This window comes from Falco peregrinus, chromosome 4, assembly GCF_023634155.1.
Source record: "Falco peregrinus isolate bFalPer1 chromosome 4, bFalPer1.pri, whole genome shotgun sequence".
Classification (NCBI taxonomy): Eukaryota; Metazoa; Chordata; class Aves; order Falconiformes; family Falconidae; genus Falco; species Falco peregrinus.
This window is the reverse complement of record NC_073724.1, coordinates 100490376-100512027: the sequence shown is the minus strand read 5'-3', so window position 1 is coordinate 100512027 and position 21652 is coordinate 100490376. Positions and strand designations below refer to the sequence as shown.

Below are 21652 nucleotides of genomic sequence, written 5' to 3'. Positions count from 1 at the left end.
GGGTACAGAATAGTGTTTGTAATTAATAGACCAGAGTCTAGAGTCAATAACATGAAGCTGAGCCAGTCTCCCACATCCACAAGTTACAGAATCATTCAAGAAACAAAAAAAAATAAAAATAGGTGAAGTAATTTCTGTACTCTATAGCCTCTATCAGGTACGATTCATCCATAAAATGCTCATTATTCAACATGTTTAACATTCATACACTATTATAAATGGACTATTTAATGCCCAGTTAGATTGGCAATATTAAGTTCATTTTATTTTAAGCTTTATGGATTTTCAAAACACAGACAAATACTTATTACAAAATTCCATTTGCTAAAGTTTCTTCAGGAATATATATCAAGCATGATCCCAGCACAAAGATAAATGGTTTTTACAGGGAATGTTACATAGAGCAATAAATGCTAGTGAAACAGCCACTTTCCAGATACATGACAATGAAGACAGTTTTCTTTCCCTTCACCACATCCAACAATTGAATTTTTTTATTTTTATTTTTTTTTTAAAATAGCCAGATCTGAAGTTAAATTGTTTAAGTAAACCGCCTGTGGAAATCACCAGGCACTCAAAAGCCCTGAAAGGGAAAATAAGTGGTATTTTTCCAAGTTCACTAGTCCAGGGGTAAAAATGACACAGAAAAACAAATCAACCCATTTTCGTTGCTGGAAAGATGTTTGTCAAGGGACATTGCTGACAGCCAGCCACAAGGATGAACTGTAAGACTGAAGAGCAACAGTAAGACAGAGCAAGGAAACCAATCTGTAATGCTAGGTCATAAGAAATGTCCTTGTGGGGCAGCATGGGCCTTCGCCAAGGCTGCCTACTTGCAAGAAAAGCACTCAGCAGAAATATCTGGTGCTTTGTATCTCTGCATGTATGTACACATTAACCTTGTCATTAAAACGGAAAACGCTTTTATAGTGTGTGTCAAAAACTATAATCCTACTTAATTATAAACAGTATACAACTGACCTCAAGAGTTAAACCTATAAACAAGGATAAAGAAAATACTGCACCGCAAGTTCAAAGTTACCACCAGGACATTTATTACTTGAAGCCAGTAGGTTAAGAAACACAGACTCAGATGTACATTTCCTCTTGCCTGATGCCACTGCAGAGTTGTTCAGCTACAACTGTTTAATAGACCAGGTCACCGAATTCTCTGGGACCTGGAAAGTGACCTCAGGAGCAGCATGCCTCTGACCTTCCACCTCAGGACCCTGAGCTGCTGCTGGACATCAAAACAGCTCTACAGCTTCTCCTTTATTGAGTCGTACTCCAGCAGGGTCCTGTTCCTTGCTACATGCTGTGACAAGGGTCTCCAACCACATCCTTTTCCTTAAGCCTATGGCACATACAGAAGTTGCACCATGCTGGTTTTCAATGCTATTTAACATGCAGGCAGGTCAAGCTAGCTAGATCAAACATGAGCTCACCCACACTGTTCAGTAAGGCAGATCCAAGCTTTCAGAATAGTGGAAGGAAGTTGCAGTACTTCCAGCTTTTTGAAACATCCAGAGCATTAAGCCACCTGTCACATCTCACAGATACCAGGCACCACAGTAAGCAGCAGTTGGAGGGAAGTGTGGCCTAAGTGGCAAAAGCAAGTCAAAGCAAACTTCAGTCTAATCTACAGCTCTAATCCTAAAGGTTAATATAGGTTTCACAACCAGTATACTTAGACTATGATCAGCTACAGGTTTAGAACTATTAGCAACTAAAGAGTTTTAAGAGCAACCTTTAGGCTCTGACCTAGAGATCTATAGTTACCACTGCGGAGGGATGATCTAGTTTGAAATCAGATTATCTTTACACTAACTAGAAAGCAGCCATCACACTTATGCGAGGCCCTCGTGCTAGCTGTATTTGCTCAAGAGCAGGGCAGGACTCTAAAGAACAGCTGCTGATAGCGTGTGCCCTGTGCTATTTTAACACTGAATTTCTTTGTATTGTTTGTGTCACTTCCTTAAGTGGATGGTGGTGAAGCCAAGGTACCCCAGCCCACTTCAGCCCAACCGTGCATCTAGGTATGCGCTTAGTTTACCAGAATGGGAGTAGCAAATTCTCAGAGATTTGCTGACGTGTTACTTCACCAAAAGGCCTTAGGAAAACAGCAGCTACAGAGGAAGACCACCACACCTTTCCAAGCAAGGCCTTCTCCAGCACACTTGCTTATCCTGAGGACGGGACACAAATTGTCACAGTTTTATTTGTAATAGCTTTCCCTCTAAAACAACATTACATTAGAGCATTTGCTCTACATAAAACCGCACATCCCTGTGGAAGGGTTGCTGTTCCAATTCTCTAAATGGACTCTCCAGACTTCAGGCTTTTGCCCTAGATTTAGGTCACTAGTAATTGGACATGTGTGGAAAATGCACACACTCAGTTCAGTGTTGCTTAATTAATTTCTTAGTCTGTTGATTTGGCAGTTGTCCTACAAAAGAGAACAGTTGGATATTTAAACTTGTATTGAAGAATATATTACAGTAATAGCAAGCCTCTTAAAAATAAACCCACCTCTTTCTGTACTAGTGAAATAAATATTTTAAATTGTCTGGAGTACAAAGTGAAACCAGTTGTAGTTGCTCAGGTGAGACTATCGGCTTGGTTAATTAAAAGGAAATATTTCTCTTTTATAGCACTCTGACTGGAAAAAAAGATCAACTACAGCACAAAACACAGAAACCCAAGGACTTTACCAAGACCTTCTCAAGGTGAAGCACAGAACTGACAGGTGTCAAAGCCTTGCAAGCAACAGAGCAGAATCAACTCTAGCAACTTTTATCTGGGACATTATATTCCCAAGCAACTTGGTGAGTGTACCAACAACACAGTAATGCTGCAGCGTGAGAGTTCTGTGCATTATTTTGATCGTACCAGGCACCTTTCAGTGCTCTAACTGCTCTTGGAGCAGCACGTTCATTATGAAGAAAAGCTCATCCACTGAAATAATTAAAATTCTTTCTGCTCCTAGAAGGCTTCTGCCAGTTTTTTTTTCAGTCAGCTTGCTTGATGTTTTTTAAACCCTTCTTGAAGGACACAGAACAGCCCCACCCTGCTGAGTCCTGGCCATCCTGCCAAGCTTTCTGCTGAAGCTCACTTTGCTACTATCTATTTACTTCACCACAGGTCCCATGTGCTTTAGGTAGTTTTTGGCTTAAGCCTAAACAACAAATGAGAAGAGACAGCTGCCTCTCTGCAGGAACTTTTCTCGCTGGTGACCCTGGGGGCCGAGTTGGCAGAGCTATCTGGACTTTTTAAGAAGGCTGCTCTACAAAACAGCCTTATAAAGCTCTATGCGCATATTAACTGGAGTAAAATACTTACTTCAGATCAAGAAGTATGGTATTTCTTGACGAAGAAACAGGTTCTATGCCTGAGCAGATAGTATTATGGCATTTCAAAGCTGACCTAACATGCCTACCTTGATTTAAATAAAAACGCATCCCGATTCCTTTCGCTCAGAAGCAAACTCTGCCCATAAAAAGGGCCTGAGGACCAAAGTAAACTCACTTTAACAGTACTGAGAGGGAACACATCTCTTCAAAAGCCTTGTATACAGGGGCACTCAGATGGCTGTTAAAGTAAAAACAACATACAACAGTATTTGCAAAAAGGCTTAATATAATCTTTTGAGTCTATAAACTCTAAACAATAAATATGAAAAGTTTACATGGCACACCAGAGCAGCTAAATATTAAAACAAGTACATACAAATTATTAACACTTACCTATATTGCCAGCGATAAGTTGGTTTCACTACTGTGATACAATACAAGCTTAATATACATAAGATGTTTTTCCCAAGGAAAACCACAGAACTAAGTTGATACAGAAGTGTGGGAGAAGGGGAGACAATAAATAACAAGGCACAAAAACCTCTCTTGCTGCGACCCTGTAAGGCACCACTGTGCAAATGTGAAACTATCAAAACTTGTAGTGGAGAAATTCTAAGCATGTTTAAATGACTGGATAGTGTATTTTAAAGATGACACTATGGTCGTATCTTTGGGAATAAAAATACTTAGGAACATTTATTTACACTTATAGGCTTTTAAAAAAACAAATCAGTGAAATGGGTGAATTACTAATCAGATACAGGAGTCACAGTTAATTTCTCCCAGACAGCTTCACAAGAGCAACTTGATCATGACCCATACTGGCCTTGTAAATACGAGTCCTGGATCCAATATGGTGCAGAGGGAAACACTGCCAATTATGTTAAATTGTGTGGCAAACTAGTAATTTTAACAAAGCAGACTTCAGGGATTAGAATGAGAATAAACTAATTTTCACTTGTAACCAAAAAAAGATTTAAATCTAGAGCTAAAAGGTCAGTAGCATTAATCTATCATCATACCTAGGCACCTTAATACCCAAAGTTGTAATTTATACCTCTGTTTTAGAAATGGCCACCAGCATTTTTCTTCCCTGTTCTGTAATCTGCTCATAAACTTCATCATGAGACAAACTTCAGCAACAACCTTTTCCCTTACTAGAAGGTTACAGATATATAGTTAAGAAAAAAAGGGGGAACTCACAAACTTTAAGTTTGTGTCCCATGATCTCTACTTCATGCTTCTAGAAGTTTTTGTCCTCTCTCCAATTACATAAAAAACCTCCACAATGTACTGAAATTACTTCAAATATGCATAGATGGACAAGTTTTTACAAGACGAGAAGGGTGTTTCAATAACAACTAAAATTTTTTTTCTAGTGAAAGATTTAGGAGGCACTCAGTTTCTCATGAGCTTTGGACACATAAATGACTAACTTGGCAAAAGTGTCAATAGACTACACTTCCAAAACTTCTGTTTCCATTCTTGCAACTTGAACAACTGCACAGTACATAGTAAACAAACTGAATGAACCTGACTAGTCGGCTATTGGCTTATTTATCTTACATGATGTGTTTCACTCTTTTTACTCTACATTTAAAATACCTTGCCACAAATCAAAAAATTTAAGATCAGACAACCTGTAACTTCAACAATACTCAATCTACTGAGCTGCCAGAAAGGGGAAAAAAAAAAAATAATCAGGCCAATCATTATATTTTAAACAACAGAGGAAACTAAGAAAAAAGTCCTCAGTGATACATTAACATTCATACAGCTATTTGCTGAAAGGCTGTGCCAGCTTAGGCGTACTTCATTCCTTATATTCAGTCCTGTTTTCAGGAAGTAACAATTTGAGCAAATGCAATGTAAACAGAGCCAGGTAGACTGCAGTAGTAAAGGGCAATATCATTGATCTGACAGGTTTAAGGCCAACTTTTTATGATCTGAAATATATCATACTTTTCCATGGCACTTAATACACTGAAAGTTAGTACTGGGTGACATTAAACAAGGGTATACATACTCATATCATATGCTAGTATATACATGTAGTTTCAGTTCCTAAAATAGAAAGTTCAAGTTTTCTTGCCCAAATAAAATCAATTTGTGAAAGACCACCTGTTTTCCCATACTGAATAAAGTAATATTACTATTTTAATCAATTTAGTGCAAACCGACTTGTCCAGAGACAAAGTCCAAAGACATACCATTCCTTGATTTTTAGTCACTACTCACCAAATGCCCTCATTTCTTTTAAGACAACTGAACTTTTTTTTCCTTAAGAGAACAGCAACCACTTGACAACTAGCATGCTGTTCTAGTCTACATTGAAAAAACTTGCCAATATACAAATCATGTTTTGGTCATGCAGCACAGACCCATCCTCAACATGATCCATCTCTTAATTCAATCAGTCTAGAAGAGGAACACAGTGCAGGATTTTAATTAGCAGGTCATCCTGGCCACTCCATACTCCAAGCTGACAACAGCAGGCTCAGCTTTTGAGAACTCTGCCACAAATTCACTGTAGCGATTGTCTGCTGTGTTGCTGCCCTCTATAGTTCTCACAGCATCATTCACTGGGATCAGCGGCTGCTCTTTGAAGGATGGAGGGGTCTTCAGTGCCATGGGTGCAGGATGAGCAGACTGCTGATGTTCCTTCCCAAGGACTGCATCTGACTGCCCACTTCTCTGCTTTATTTTCTGAAACATAGATAATAGTTACTACAGTGAGCATGACTGCTTTACTGATAATATTCTGCCTTTAAAAGAACGCAAATCCATTTAGTTTCCAGGCCAACTCAGCGTCTGCAGAACCCTGTATTACATACCCTAGGTTAGATGTGTAACTATTATTAAGCGTTAAGACTGTTGGACAAGACATTTTTCTCCAGTTTCCAGCAGATTCTACAAGTCCTGTATGCTTGAAATTTGCAGCCAAGCAGAAGGCAAAAAGGTTGCCTGTCAACGTCCATAGAGAAGGAGAGGTTCTTCCCGGCTTGCCCCTTGTTTAATTGCTATCAAGATGAGAATACTTCCAGGAGTGCAGGCAGAGGAAGGTGGCCTTGGAACTATTAACAAGCAGGAAGCTTACAGTAGACCACAAGTCTCTTAAAGACAAAGAGCATTTCATACTTAAAGCCCTTATGCCCTTCCTAAAAACCTTCTAAAATACTTTTCCTTTAGATCTGAAAAATGCCAATACTGTTTGTTCAAATGCAGAAATACACTAGATGTCGTCCACTAGAAAGCAGGACTGGAGGAAAGGACCTATCCTGCAAGCCTTGAGCAAGAGAAGAGGAAAGATTTGGATTAAGGTTTTGTCAGGTTTTTTTTAATTCAAAAAATCTCACCCAGTAACTGGGAACTTGAACTAATTAACTGAACTGATTTTTTGTTGATGTGTTTGTGCTCTTAGAGCCGAGACCGAGTCCAAAAACTTCTGTCTCAACATCAACTTTTTGATGATGGAAACAGCAGTAGGAAAGTCAACATCAGTATTTCAAACAACTACATCTCTTCATCACTCAAGTGGTAAGTGGTATGAGCTCAGGTTACCAAGTTACACCTTGGAACAAGTTTTTAGAAAATTCAGAACTGAGACATCAGTTTACAGCTTGCTTATTCTTCTGCTTTCTTCATTTTGAGTTTTCATCTTGCTGCTTCAACTGTATAGACACTTTCAAATATACAATTAAGAATCAAAACAGTTTAATCTTAAGTGATGTGCACTCATTACATTACAGTAGGATCTTTTTAATAAGTGTCTTTCCTCCTAGAGAAGCTGTATTTCCTCTCTTCCACCCCCAACATCACATGCAGGAGTTGTGTTACCATTCCTAGCCACACAGAGTAGTAAAACTGGTAATTAGAGAACTTGTGCATTTCTTAAGAGGTATCATTCTGAAGTTTCAGCACTTCGACTATAACGAAGTATCAATTAAAAGCAACTGATTAAGTCATACTAGAATAAAGCGAGCTACACCATTCAGTCTTTCCTGACTGTTTACTGTAGCACCTAGAAGTCATTTCTATAAATCTGGTCTCTGGATTTAGCCCTGTCTTCAAATAGCATTACAGTTTATATGCCCCATAATTATGGTGACTTACAACAGCATGCACCTGCATATGAAGTTAAAAGAAGGACAGTAATTAATGCTTCCGTTTCAGTAGCTATAATGGAAATAAAATTTTCAGTCTCTTTGGTTTAGCACCACAGCTGTAGCTACGATGGGTACCTTGTTATCCAAGGTAAGTTTCACATAAATTTAGCCTACATTAAGCCATCTTCAGTAATGCTTTGACAGTAGAGGCACTTTCACATAATACAGTTCATCAGTAAGGCAAAATAAATTGTGTTTAAGAGCAAAACACTGGCTGCACAGTCTGGCATTCAGCACAGAAGCAGTGAAAGTCAAAGTCAACATTACACAGAGTAAGCAGCAGGCCATACAGTAGTGACATTCATGTGAAAGCAAGCAGCATTATTACAGACTATAAATATGAATCTGAAGAACAAGTCAAAGTACACACGCTTCTTTTATAATACTTACAGCTTCCAGTTCTTTAATGTCTTCTTCTAGTTGTTTATTTTGTTCATTCATGTTCATTATAAGATTGAGCACAGATTGCCTGGGATGCATACTTCGATCAAACTGATGGTACATATTTCTCCAAAACCTGCAGGAAGCATACAGTTTTAACTATGCAGGGTAAAGACAAAACTGAAGAAGATATATTGTATACAATTTAAGCTTACTTAAAATTGAATGATACTGTATTAGGCTCCAAAAGAGTCAGTTCTGGAGAAAAGTCTGGATTATACAGAGGATTCCGGTATTTCTTTTGTTCATTCAGAAGGAACGGCCACAAGGAATATGTCTTCTCTTTTAACCTTAAAACAAGAAAAGATCAAGGTCAAGACATTGACTGCAAGCAAAAAGAACAGAAGCTGCTCAACCCAATTACTCCTAACTTTCTTCAAAAAGTTACCGGAAATACTTATAAATCTTGAATTAAGAGCTCTTAGCAAAATCAACTTCTTCCTGGCATATGCTAATGTCAGATGTAACTGTCAGATTTAGAAGTAGTACTGCTTATGCTGTGCAAGTTTTGCCTAGTTGCAATAAATACTTTTAATACACAGTTTGAGACAAAAATGAACTGATGAAAACTTTGCAGAAGTTTTCAACTGAAAGCATTTGGAGACATCCTATTAAATCTTCTGACAGTAATCAGACTTGAGCAGGCAAGAATTTTAAGGTTACCCAAAAATAGATTGGGGGAGGGAATGAAGTAAGACTTCCAAACTTAGGCTTACCTATTTTCAGGGGGAAAGAAAAAAAACTACAATCAGAGGAGAAAGAAACCTTAACTTTCCCTATGGAAAATGAGCATGGGATTCTTCTCCCAGAATTAGAAAGACTGTCATCTTGTGCAAAAGTACAAGAAGCACTGCTGTTCCCTGATAGGGTTCAACATCACTTTCAGTACTATGAATCCTGTGTCTATTGCTGTTCAGAGCCTAAACTGCAGAAGATTCACAGGAGTTCTTAGTCTTCCAGAATAAACAAAAGACATCATGATGCCTGCTTACTTAAGTTCTTCTCGCTCTTTTTGACAGTTTCCAAGGAAGTTACCAAACTGGCATGAATGGACGTGTTCATGGATCTGAAGGAGGAAAGCTTCATTGTACTCAAAGGCTTGTGGAAACTGCTCAGTCAGATTCCACACACTTTCTAAAAACTGGGTGAACACTGGTGAGATCTCTTTTGGATCACCATCCAACTGACCACACCTGAAAAAGATTCCATAAACAGGTTGAAACTGGTTTAAGTTAGAAATCAAAAGTCTTAGTTGCACTTGCTTTTAAAAGACAGCACGTTAATTTGACACTAGCTTTGGTTTGGAGAGTAACCACCTAACTTTGAGAACACAAGCAATTTTTGAATAGAAATAGATCTATATTTAACCTGTTTTTCTGACTTGTAAATAATCAACACATCTATATTCAGTACAGAAGAGCAACACAAGACAGTTAGGTTCTTTTGTGTATTACTTCCATAGTCAACATTTGCAGTATAACAGCTAAAAGCAAATTAATAAGCAGTAAATAACAGCAAGGCTATTGTCATAGCTGACAATAGGCAGATCAAGGGGAAAAACAGAACTCTTAACATACAGGACTTCTAAAGGTAGATGTGACTTCATTAGAAGTAAACATAAACGTACACTCATTTTTACAGATATCAAAACTAAGTGTTTTATATGCCTAAATAGCGGGGATGTAGCTTGAGGTTCCTTTTGCACTGCCTATGCATATGTGCGGACCTAAGCCACAGTCATCAACATCTGAGAGCAAGGCACCAGTAGCACTAGAAGTTCATGTCTAAAACATAAATCAATTATCCAATAGGTATTTGAATAAATAGCAGTATACAAAATGCACTGCCTGTTGAAGATAGCTTACTCATTGCAAAATTTCTAGCAACACTGCAGTAGTTCAAAACCCATAAGTTGTCTTTTGCTTTTAAGAATATTTAGTTTAGTTCACTGTATACTTTTTACTGTATTGGAAGAGTGAACTACCTGTCAGAGAACTTGTGCCCAAAAGAGATCCAGTCTTTCTCTATCAAGACCTAGAGGGTAAAAAAACCAAAGTCTCATGTAAAAGCATTACTCAATCTTATACCTATAGTATTAACCTCACAGATTATTGATATATTGTATTTTAAATGTGAGTCAAACTACAGTAGGAGCAACTATTTGTCACTTTATAATTCTTTACTTTCTTGGAAGTCTTTCACAAGAGATTCTCAAAGTATGCTTCTAAAATCAGTAAAAGCGTTCAGCAAGTTGACAATCAGACAACTGCTGTTAAGCCAGGTTCCCTTTAAGCATACTAATGTTGTATGACCTCACAAGTAGATTATCAACCAACCTGTTAAAAACTGCAAGGCATAGGAAAAGTTTTAGTATTGCATTCCTGCTATCATGGTTTACATAAAACCACAGAATGTAATCTTTGTAAGATTTTTATATCATATAATAAGTTTGTTAACATCAACACTAGCTTGTGTTATTACTTCAGTCACAGTATGAAGCACCAAAAAGGGACTGAGTACTGCCTGCCTATTGCAGAAGTTTTCACAGAAATCTAATTGATAGTGAGGACAAAAAAAAAAAAAAAAAAAAAAGCGCGCGCGCTTCCCTAATGATTACACACATTCTCACTATTCACTAAAAAGGAATCCTCTAATTCCTCCTCAACTTTACTTTTGTTGCTTGTAATATTTGTGGTAGTTAGTTCTAACCAATACATGGAACTAGTTTTATGTACAATCTTTCAGGAGTTCCTATAATACCTTGTGCTGCCACTGCAAAACAGCATTGATTTTCCTACTCTAAAACATGGAATAATAAACTGCAATTCTTCCTGTCTATAGAAAGATGAAAAATTTAGACTGCTTAAGTATCTTCAGGTCTGTTATTAGCAGAGTTGTCATTTTTAGATTTTAATAATGTTGATTTTGGGACAAGCAATAGAAGCAAAGAGCCGCTATAATTTGTTATATCTACTATCTCACATAAGCACTTTATGTTATAGAAGAATTACAAAGTGCTTTTTTGGATACAAGAGGCAGTCATTACAACACTTCTGCAGGGTGCCTAAAGCAATCCACTATTTGATTTCAGTTTAGATTTAAAATAAATAGTTCTTCCCAGCAGCAAAGTATTTTTAAAAGAAATACTTATCAGTATACTATAAATCTTATTTTTTATTTGTACCTACAAAAAAAAAAAAGATACCAGTACATTTACACTGCTCCCTTACTAAAAAAATTTACGTCCTGTATTTACCAAGGAACAACTCAATAATGCAACAACTTGCTTACCATAAATCCTTTGATTGTTCTATAATAGGAATCTAGTAAGAGAGCTCCAAGAGAACAAACTTGGGAAGTCCTATCCCAGCCATCAGAGCAGTGCACTAATACACTGGCACTCTCAACCGCTATTGCCTGCAAAACAGTTGTTTCTTAGTGAGCGTTCTAGACAGAAGTCAAAATTTAGTAAATAAATCCAGAAGCTACATTTATCCCAAACTCACAGCAACAAATATTTTTTATATTTTTATAATTATATAATATTTCTATATTAAGCCAGAAAAATATTTATTATAAGGAAAAGATCCTACCAAAAAGCTAGGAAATTCTCTCCATGGAAGTATGGAAAACTCCTTATAAAAAAAGAAATCCCACTACCACCTTTACGCAAAGTAACAAGAACACCTACAGCGATTCCCAGTTCTCTTTCTACCCCTTATAAAACTAAATTTATAAAACCCCCTTGCAACACATGCTAAGAAAGCAGACTACACATTACAGACCAAACATGTTCAAAACCAAAAATAATGCAAACACACCATTAAAGAGACCCACTTGGTCCTCATTATACTACACCAAAGTTAAGGACTAGGAAATGCTTACTAGCTTCAGCTAAGAATTCAAATCCTGGTAGCCCAGGTATTTGCGAGTCATCTTTAGAATTACCCACTTTTCAGTAAAGTAACTCCTTGTTATTTCACCTACTAAAAACAAAGATCCAGGTTTTTTTTTTCACCCAGTCCCCCTCAGGTCAAGCCCGTGGCTTCATAGGTGTCTGGCAGAGGTAATTGTTCCTCTGAATTCTTCACAGAGTCCCATTTCCTTGCCACATTAAGTCAGTGTAGGCGGTTTGGCTTCTCTGCAATTAGTGCCCCGTGAGTTGTTTTTCAGGGTACACCAATTAGTTTGATCCATCCACCTCTAAACCAGTTAGACCTTTCATAAATATGTAAAAGAACCAGGGAATATAAGGATCCCTTCATCCCCCAATAAGGGGACCAAGCAGCATTCAAAAAACCCCCAAAAAACCAAAACCACACACTCCAAAACATTAGCTAGCATATTCAACATCTCCAGTCATAAAGATATTTAAAACAGTGTATCAGATGGATCAGTATATATTAAGCATCTACCTGCAAAAAGAAAAATCGCAGGATTTTACACATTACATAATATTAAGTATAATTTTGCCTGGTAGCAAGTCAAATTCTCATCAAACAAAGCAGCAGCACATAAGTTACCTTGACTAAGAAGACAGCAGCATCCAACACAGCTTTGATGTGACGCAACCATCCAGAATTCTCCAGACCAGACAAAAAGTCATTGACAGACAAACCTTTTGTGCCACAGACTGAAAGAAACCAAGAATTAGAAAGCCTTAAGCAGCTGCAGCTGCCTATACCCTGCAACGGAGAAAGAATAATTGTGTATTTTTTCTAATGCTCCATGTTGTGCATTGACTAAAAATCTTCCAGGAAACCACTACTCAAATAGTTGAGAGAGGGGTACTACAAAATATTCTCCATCCAAAATTCAACTCTGTAGAACTACAATAACCATGAATGACACGAGTAAGACCTTGGTGGTTTTTCTGACAAAGTAGCATTTAAAGTAAACACACTTGTTATCCCCAACAGGGAGCTTTACCAAGGAAGGCAACACAAATACCAAAAGCTTACCAGAAGTACTTAAAAATTACCACTACTAGTAGGAATAGCTGCATCCAGACAAAACATACAGTTCAGAGTAGTCAGACTGCCAGAGTTTCATCACCTTCCCCACTCTGCTTCGAAGAATAAAGTGAGTGCAGTAAAAGGACATTATGATAAACTGAAATCTGTTAAGATTTTGCCTACCTCCAGACCTGGTATACTACAATCCTGACTATTCTCTACCATTCTTCCCCAGTATACTTTGATCACATAACAACAGTGACAATTGATAAGGCAGCAAGAAAGATGCCTTGCACCACAGCAGCAAGAGGTGTAGAGTGAAAGTTTCTCACACAGACACTTACCAATACAGAAATGGGACAGAGAACCTGGTTGTTGTACAACTTTGAGTAGCAACTCAGTTACATGACTGTGCAAACATGACAAACTTCTGACAACAAGAAATATTCAGTGGCTAACACAGCTTCATCTATGTTGTAAGACATACCCAAGTTGCCATTTATGGAAGTATGTGCCCCTATCACAGTGGAAACCTACTGTCTACCACGCTTAACTGTTGGACTTGATGATCTTAAAGGTCTTTTCCAACCTAAACAGTTCTATGATTCTAAGCTAACGGGCCCCAAATGAAAATAAAGAGGTTCTGTATCCAAAAAGCTGTCAGTGGGGATATTCATACCACAGCTGCAAAATAATCATCTCTGACTATGGGAGTGAGTCAATAAGGAAAGTAGAGAAAAAAATTCACCAAGTCATTTTCTGGTGCAGCTTGATGGTCACTCAAGTCCCCTACTGTAATGAAGGCTACAAACTCCTAAACCACTGCCTTATGGAACTTTCCTGCATCTGCACTACAGGTTTCTCAGCTTTCAGCCATACAAGTTTTGATATATTCCTCACTGCCCAGAAAATGTCACAGTGCCAGTTGCTGCTGAATGTTATAATAAAGACAGGCTTCCAAGAAGTGTCACAGCACCTTTTCTAAAGCCCATAGATCTTTGTCATCTACAAATCTATCTAGCAGACCACAGCACAGTGAGGCAACAAAACATCAAGAAACCCCTGGATGCATGACCTAGTTTTAAAGATTAGTCTGGAAATACCAGTAAAAACAGAAAAAGCCATGCTAGTTTTCCCTGGGCTTGGAAAGAGCTAGCACTGTTAGGCAAGAGTTCTGCTTCTGAAAGGTCCAGCACATTGAGGAAATCAGCTGAGAACTACTTGATCCTTTCACCTAGCTCACGCTCTCTCTGCGCCAGTGGTTCCATACACCTGTTCCACCACAACAGCATGCAAAGAGGTCCACCACTCTATGGTTATGGTAAAGGAAAGAACGGAAAGCATTGAATTATCTAGAAATTCAAAACATGCAGGGAAGGGATTTCTAGAGGCTACTCATGGCTGCGCACCTCTACATTCTATAGCTCATGGCTTAAAGCACAAGCTTCCAGCTAGAAAATAAACAGCCTTCCAGCCCTCTGTTTTCACCCAGATACTGCTGTCAAAATCTGCTTTTGTTCAGAATTTTCAGCTTGGTAAAAATATTTACCATTACTATTTCCCTCTTCTAGCTAGATTTCTACATTTTTATAATCCAAGGCAGAGATACCAACACATATATTGAGCCCAAAGAATTACTCTCCATTTCTGTGAATTGACACATTTTTTATACTACTTAATGATGAAAAAGAAATTGTATTGACACAGTTTTGACACTTACATGCTAAAAAAAATATAAATCATTTTAGTCCCTTATAGCCCCTAGAAGGGTCAAAAATGTTTAGCTACTTCACAATAACTATCATAAAAGATAGTTTTGGCTGCATGGATCCCATCATAAAAATGCATGCCCTGCATGCATGTGAACTCCAAAACCTGTATGTTCCACTGCTTGATTGTCCTTATACACACTACTAGCAATTCAACAGGTGACTAGAACATGCAGACTGAAGCACAGTGGGTTGTGAGAGAGGATGTTTTTTAATAAATAAACCAAAACCCAAACAACTGCATCCCCTATATAGGCACTCCACAAAAAAATCCTTAGTTGACACACGTACATTATCAAAATACACACAGCAGACCACAGCAGCTATTATTGAGACTTTTCCTCAAATACATTGTTTCTTAACATCTACAAAGCCTTTTCGTTTATCAAACTTTTCCAACATGTAGTACTATAGTTTTGAATATTTAAGAACTGGAATTTATATTTAACACCACAGCCACTAGTCTATGTGAAGATTCTTCCATTGATGTTGTATAGATGGACATTCTGCTCATCAGGGGAGCAGTATCATGTCCACACTGAGGAAAACTGTTTAGAAGTTTTGTTTCATGCAAGATATTTAAATAACAGCCGAATCTGAGATAAGAATAGACTGTAAATGACCCTAGCATGCGCCATGGTATAGTTTCATTACAAAAGGATGGTGGGAAGGATCTTACATTCTGCTTGCAAATAGAATCATCAGATTTGGAAGGAAACAGGGCAGATAAGCAACCTAGGAGCAGGACACATGCTGAAGAATGAGTAACAGTCATTCATGATAAAGTTGAGGACAGTCCCAGTTAAAATGGCTCTTGAACAAATGGGGTAATTGGTATCACATTCTTGATTTGAGAACATTCAGTTCAGCGTGTCCAGGGGAATCTAGTACACAGAAGTTAAGTGACTTTTCCTCATTTTAAGGTATGAGCCACTTGCATAGCATTTCCTTCCAGACAGCATATTTCTACAGGGGTCTGAAGAGTAAATTATGGTATACCTCCCTAATTTTTAAGGGTCCTTCCTACCCCTAAAGACAGTTGTACTTCTAGAATGGCATTCAGCAACACTCTAGTGAATTATACAGACTGAACAAAGGTAGAACTGCGTTAGTTTACCCCAAAAGCTGATCTGGAAAACAACTATAGACATAGACACAAAATCATGAGTAATCAAGTTCATTTAAACCAATCCTCCACACAAGGAAATACAAATAATCTTTCTGTAGCTTTCATTAAGGATGGAGTATATTTGGTAAGGACTGTCGGTAGGATGGTAAGTCAAATGGAAGGAATATGAAGTCTGAACTTTAACTGCATGATGCACACACTTCCACGTCAGATGTTATTACACAGGAGCAGGCCTCTTCAAAAAACAACAACAAAAGGACATCGAGATGTATTGGCTAGTTTCTTGGAACTGAACATATTCACACGACAAAGAGGATTATGTCAAGTTTAAAAACTGAAGTTCACACTCATGCTGCTCATCTTTCCCTTCAATAAAGTTTGTGCAGGAATAGCCAAAAAAATATGTATTATCAGAGCTCAGTAGTATTCCATGCAGAGTGCCTGAAGAATAGGTTAGCAGCAGATACATGCTTAATGCAAGCAAGACTACATCGTCAGTCTGTAGGATTTCTTGACCAATGCAGCCAGAATGCCTTCATCTGAATAGGCTTCCATACAAGGGTAAACCTTTTCCATACCTGGAAATATTTACATACTTCTAAAAGGCATTTATATATGCCTTGTCAGTCAGGTGTGGAAGCCTGACTTCTGCCACTGTAATCTCAGTGTTAATACTCCACAAAGAGTCTCTAATTTGTTTTCAGCTGTTGACCTAAACAAAATATTAACAAAACTATTTAAAAGACTTCTGCCTCCCCATTTTCACCACCAGCTCGTGGTACAGTGAAGTGATTCAGTTTCCGCCTGCCCCCTTCTCTACAAACAATTTGAAAAGTACCTACAAGCACAGAAGTGGCTCGCCAAGCCAAAAAGCTCAACTTTTGTACAAATCATATGCTTATTGTGAATTCTGTGGAATTTAGTGCTCCTTGAAGAATCTGTATTCTATATATGAAAATGTAGGTACAGAACATGTGTATACATGCACATATACTTGGAAAACACAGAAATCTTTCCCACAAGCCACTGACATACTGATCAAGTACACCCAAGACGTGTGCCACATTTAATTTTCTTCAGAATAACTTCATTCATTGGGTTTACAGTTTAAAGGTAAAGGTTTAAGGTAATTCATTACAATAGAGCACAGCAAACTGGTACTAAACAGAGCTGGGATAAAATACAGAAACATCAATACAGTTTGTATAAGCTGTTATTAAAGACTTCAGAAAAATATTTATCCTGTTTTCATATACACTATTATAGTACCTTTAGAACATACCTTCCAGAAGTTTTTGTAAGCTGGATCTCATTACATGAATATTTTCAATGCCAACAAACTGGAACCTAATGTTAGAGTAGTTGTCCTCATTCTCATAGCCCTTCCCAGCAGCTCTGTTTGCCATTGCATTAAGCTTAAAAGAGCAAAATAAAAATACTGTAAACCGACATTTGAAGTAAAAATCTCAAATTAAGCAACAGAAGTCATGCAATTTCAATGAACTACACTGGGGAAAAAAACTACACAAGAGCACATACTGTAAACAGATTCTAATAATTTAATTCTTTGGCAAATCAACTTGAAAGCATGCAAGTGTAAGAAAGGCATGGTACGTAAAAGACAACAGGCAGCCTGCATTTAGAACTGACTTATCTGAATAATCCATTTAATGATTTCCTATTCTCTCCTTTGTATTCCCACCAATAAACCTTTATTTATTTCCAAATATTTCTAAGCAAATACTCTTTCCTTTTTAGGTTAACTTTGTAGTGTAAGACCCAGACTTAACCATGCACGCACTTTCCAGACATCCTAAAAATGTCAGTTTTGAGGGTAAGAACCTAATAAATTGCTGCAGCTATAACAATTACAACTACACCCCCACCCCCCCAGTTGGCTCAGCTTTGGTCTGTCAAACTAACCTACTGTTGAATCCTCTCAAAATCAGTACAGAGCCTGCAGTGTAGGATTTTCACTTTACATTCTCATTTTCCAGCTCCTGTGTTCAGAGATTTGAGTGAAATTAAAACCAATTTAAATTCAGATGAGTTTAAAGAGTGAAAGTTAACCCACACATTCCACCATGGGTCAAAACTCCAACATAATTCAATTTAATTAGACAGTGACCAAGCATGGTGGTGAGGTCCTGGCACAGGCTGCCCAAAGAAGCTGTGGCTGCCCCATCCCTGGCAGTGCTCAAGGCCAGGCTGGTTGGGCTTTGAGCAGCCTGGTCTGGTGGGAGGTGTCCCTGCCCATGGCAGGGCGGGTGGGACTAGGTAATCTTGAAGGTCCTTTCCAACCTAAACCGTTCTAGGATTCTATGATGACCTCTGAATGCTACAACAGAATTTCTCCTACTAATTCCTGGCTAAGACAGACAGCGATAGCAGTTTTCACAGAATACAATACTCCTTCCTATTCTGAAAGAAAGCCCAACACAGCTCACCATTTCACAAGTTTAATTTCAAACAGTTACAATGACTTGGATCCCACTCAAATATTCACTTAACTCTGTTTTAAGTATTTTTTTAAACACATCTCTCCAAAAGTTCACTAGCATATTCAGTGAATTCTAGCTCAGTCCTGAGAGGGTTTCAGCTTCTTTAAGAAAGCAAGTAATCAAATATCTGAATACAAAGGCCTACCCTTACCTCTGAAGAACACTTTTGCCCATGACAGAACAATATTTAACATTTTTTTTCCCCTTCAAGATTACACCGTAGGCCTGTATTCTAACATTCAGGCAGAGAAGCTAGTCTGTAGAACCTGAAATACATACCTTTGGCCTGGTGTCCATGACATACATGTAGCGATTTAAAGGATTTGCTTTACTGATGGCTTGCAACATGTGTTCATCTTCCAGGCACCTGGCACTGAAACCTGAGAGAGGTTGACTGCACCTGCAAATTGCAGCCTACCACAGAAAACAAAGAACAAATTAGCATCTGTTTAATCCCGGTATCTGAAATGCTTTGCAGAATTCTAAAAAGACACTGAAACAAATTGTTTCCTTTGGCAGATGACAGCACTTAAAAACGTTTAGGTGTTCCAACTTTTTAAGTACATCACTTGCAGACCTTCAAACACAGTACCTACAACTTAAATCTAAAGGTTTATCAAAATCTGATCAGGTTCATCTATATGGGCAAGGTACCAGTTTATATAATAAACTTTCCCCAAGTATAGAAATTCCAAAAAAACCCACAGGCTGGAAAAAAATATGCCTCAGGAAAGCAAGTTGCTCTCTTGGTATGACATAAATCACAATTGGTTTTGCTACTGCAAGTACAATATGCTATCATCTAATATAATTTTCATCATGTCATTTTCAGTAACATATCATGTTTCAGAAGGTAATCAGGTGCATCTTCCAAACAGTAATTATCTCCAAATGGATCTAGTAGCTTAACACTCATCCTTCATAAATTCTTTAATTCAGCAAAGTGACAATCCTTCTCTCCCTTCAAAGATACCCACTAGCCAAGGCAGGCAGATGCTGCTTCACACCACCCTACCAAACCTTGCAAAGCTTATTTCTCATCTTCTAGTTCTTTTTACCTTGCAAATTCCTCCTTAAGGAGCCAGTTCTATTCTTTTGGTGACTTTTTTTTTTGGTTTTTAACCCCCATTTTGACCTAACATTTTATTCTTGATCTATCAAGGAAGACAGATGACTCGATGGAAAGTTATCTTAAGATAACTGAAGGTCAGCTACTGAAAACTTTAAGAGATTCAACTGATTACTTAAGCTAAGCCAGTTTAAAACAAATCCTTAATTCAGCATCCTGTTAGACACCACTACTGTCAGCTGTATTTAAGGTTATCATGAGTTATACCATTATCGTACAAGTCACTATCTCCTTACCTACCCTGAACTACAGCCAATTGCAGAGAAATTATCTTAACGCAAGTGTGCTGAAAAGACACACTATACCTCTTTATTTTTATGATAATATGACAACACTGGAAATCTTCCTTTGCTTCTGAACTTGGAGCTACCAACAATTATGGGCTTGCTTGCAGTTCTGGGAACATAAAGTTCTCTAGGATAGGTTTCACAAATCTGAAAGACAGATGCATAACATTATTTTTGTGTACAAGGCACAAAGCCTATACGAGTTTTATCGCATCCAATTTGAGATATGTTAGGTGAAAGAAGAGAGAAGACAAACACCAACATGTTTCTCTATATTCACATAAGTATCTCAGGAGACAGGCCATGGATAACGTAGTACAAATTAATAACCAAGTTATAGGAGCAAGCACTGCCATACCAGCATTCACCTCAAGGTTGCAACTCTTGCGCAAAAACGCCAAGAAAAATTTCAATATTTTGTTTAAAACACATTTCCCTCATTTTTTGTATTTGCAGGCTACAAAAGCAAGGTGAAATCTTATCTGGGAATCAGTTGCACCACCACCGTCTCCCACAGCCGACACTGCAAATGCTAAAGTAGAAACCTTCTCAGTTAAGAGAGCTAAGAAAGCTGCAGAGCACCAGAATTGCTGGTGTTGGGTTTCAAACAAGTAAGAATACTCTAGAAACAATCTCAAAGAACACATGCATCCATGCACACATACTTTTTCAATGAGGCATTGGAAAAAGCCTCAGTTAGAAAGCCATGAGATTGCATACTGGTTAAGGAGTTAACTCTCCACCTGCAAGTTCTTGCTTATGCTGCAAGCCAAGTGATTTCATAGTATTAGGCTGTTTTCTGTAGGACTAGAGTCAGAGGATAAAGCAGAAACAGATGCAGAGCAAAACATGTTTTCATTACAACACTTACCTTATAATCACGATTTGCATCGGACAATTGCCAGTTAGCATTTGGCACTCCCATTCTCTTGTATTCTTCTGCTAGATCAATAAGCTGCCAACCTTTGACTTGCTCAGCTTCATTTTGTTTTGGATTATAGGAGAAAGCGTACAGTTCTTCATATTTTGCTAAAAGTAAAGAATATGACTATGTAATAAGTTGTCCCAAGAAAGGTCTGAATGGAGAAAGGTAGTCGACAAGTCCTGAAATTGCTCAAATTACAGAGAAAGTTTCAGGCTTTAAGATTGCCAGAAGAAAGCCTAAATAGGTACCTGACAATTGAAATATTTATCCTGCAACTATCATACAGTTAAGTGTCTGTAATTGTGTCAGTTATTTGAAGGTAGGTTATGACAGCTTTCTTGAGTGTGCTTGACCTATTTCAGCAGGGACACTTCTAAAGTCATGAGGGAATACAGAGGTCACAAAAAGACTGATAAAACTAAACAGGGCAAGAGCCAGAATTATTAGGCAACTTCACAAGAGCTAAAAACTCACCATTTCTGGAGTCAAGAAGTTTACATCTACCGACTTTTTAAAAGCACTAAATTTTAAAACATCTTTTAAAGCAAAAAAGATGTCAAACTATTTTGTTTTTCCTAATACACTCTTCACTTATCACAGATGACAACATTTTATGTTGTTCTAAACACAAAGCAGAAAATGCAAAAGAAATACTAGGTGACAGAAGTCTTCTGAAGTTGAACTGGTAGTGCTATTTCAGCGTCAAAACTTCTGCTTTATTTTTGAAACTGCACAAAACCAGTAACAAATTAATATTTGCTTAGTAGCATTTTATCTAGGGAACATACCAATTGAAAGACTATACACAATTATACTCACAATTTCAGAGATAACACTAGAAATGCAAAAAAGAAAAAACCCTAAAAGTCTCATATTCTGTTGGTGACCTACAAGAGCCAGACAGCACATCATCTGAATTTGTAGGCAAATTAATACTTAATCATTAAAATTTTTTACACACCAAATCCATTTAAGAGAATTTTCATATGTGTGTTATGTA

At 37.7% G+C, this 21652-nt stretch overlaps 1 protein-coding gene across 2 annotated transcripts in view; it reads right to left on the bottom strand.

Moving 5' to 3' along the window:
• Positions 1-238: 238 nt before the first annotated feature.
• MTMR6 (myotubularin related protein 6) overlaps positions 239-21652 on the bottom strand; it is a 28516-nt gene continuing 7102 nt past the window's right edge. For both annotated transcript variants that reach the window (XM_055802132.1, XM_055802133.1), the window contains 11 exons: positions 20599-20756; positions 19746-19874; positions 18591-18725; positions 17093-17225; positions 12481-12590; positions 11249-11374; positions 9942-9991; positions 8950-9150; positions 8113-8247; positions 7907-8033; positions 239-6056 (listed from right to left, as the gene is read on the bottom strand). In XM_055802132.1, coding sequence (XP_055658107.1) covers positions 5799-6056; positions 7907-8033; positions 8113-8247; positions 8950-9150; positions 9942-9991; positions 11249-11374; positions 12481-12590; positions 17093-17225; positions 18591-18725; positions 19746-19874; positions 20599-20756 — 1562 coding nt within the window. In that variant the 3' untranslated portion in view covers positions 239-5798. The remainder of the gene's footprint in view (positions 6057-7906; positions 8034-8112; positions 8248-8949; positions 9151-9941; positions 9992-11248; positions 11375-12480; positions 12591-17092; positions 17226-18590; positions 18726-19745; positions 19875-20598; positions 20757-21652) is intronic.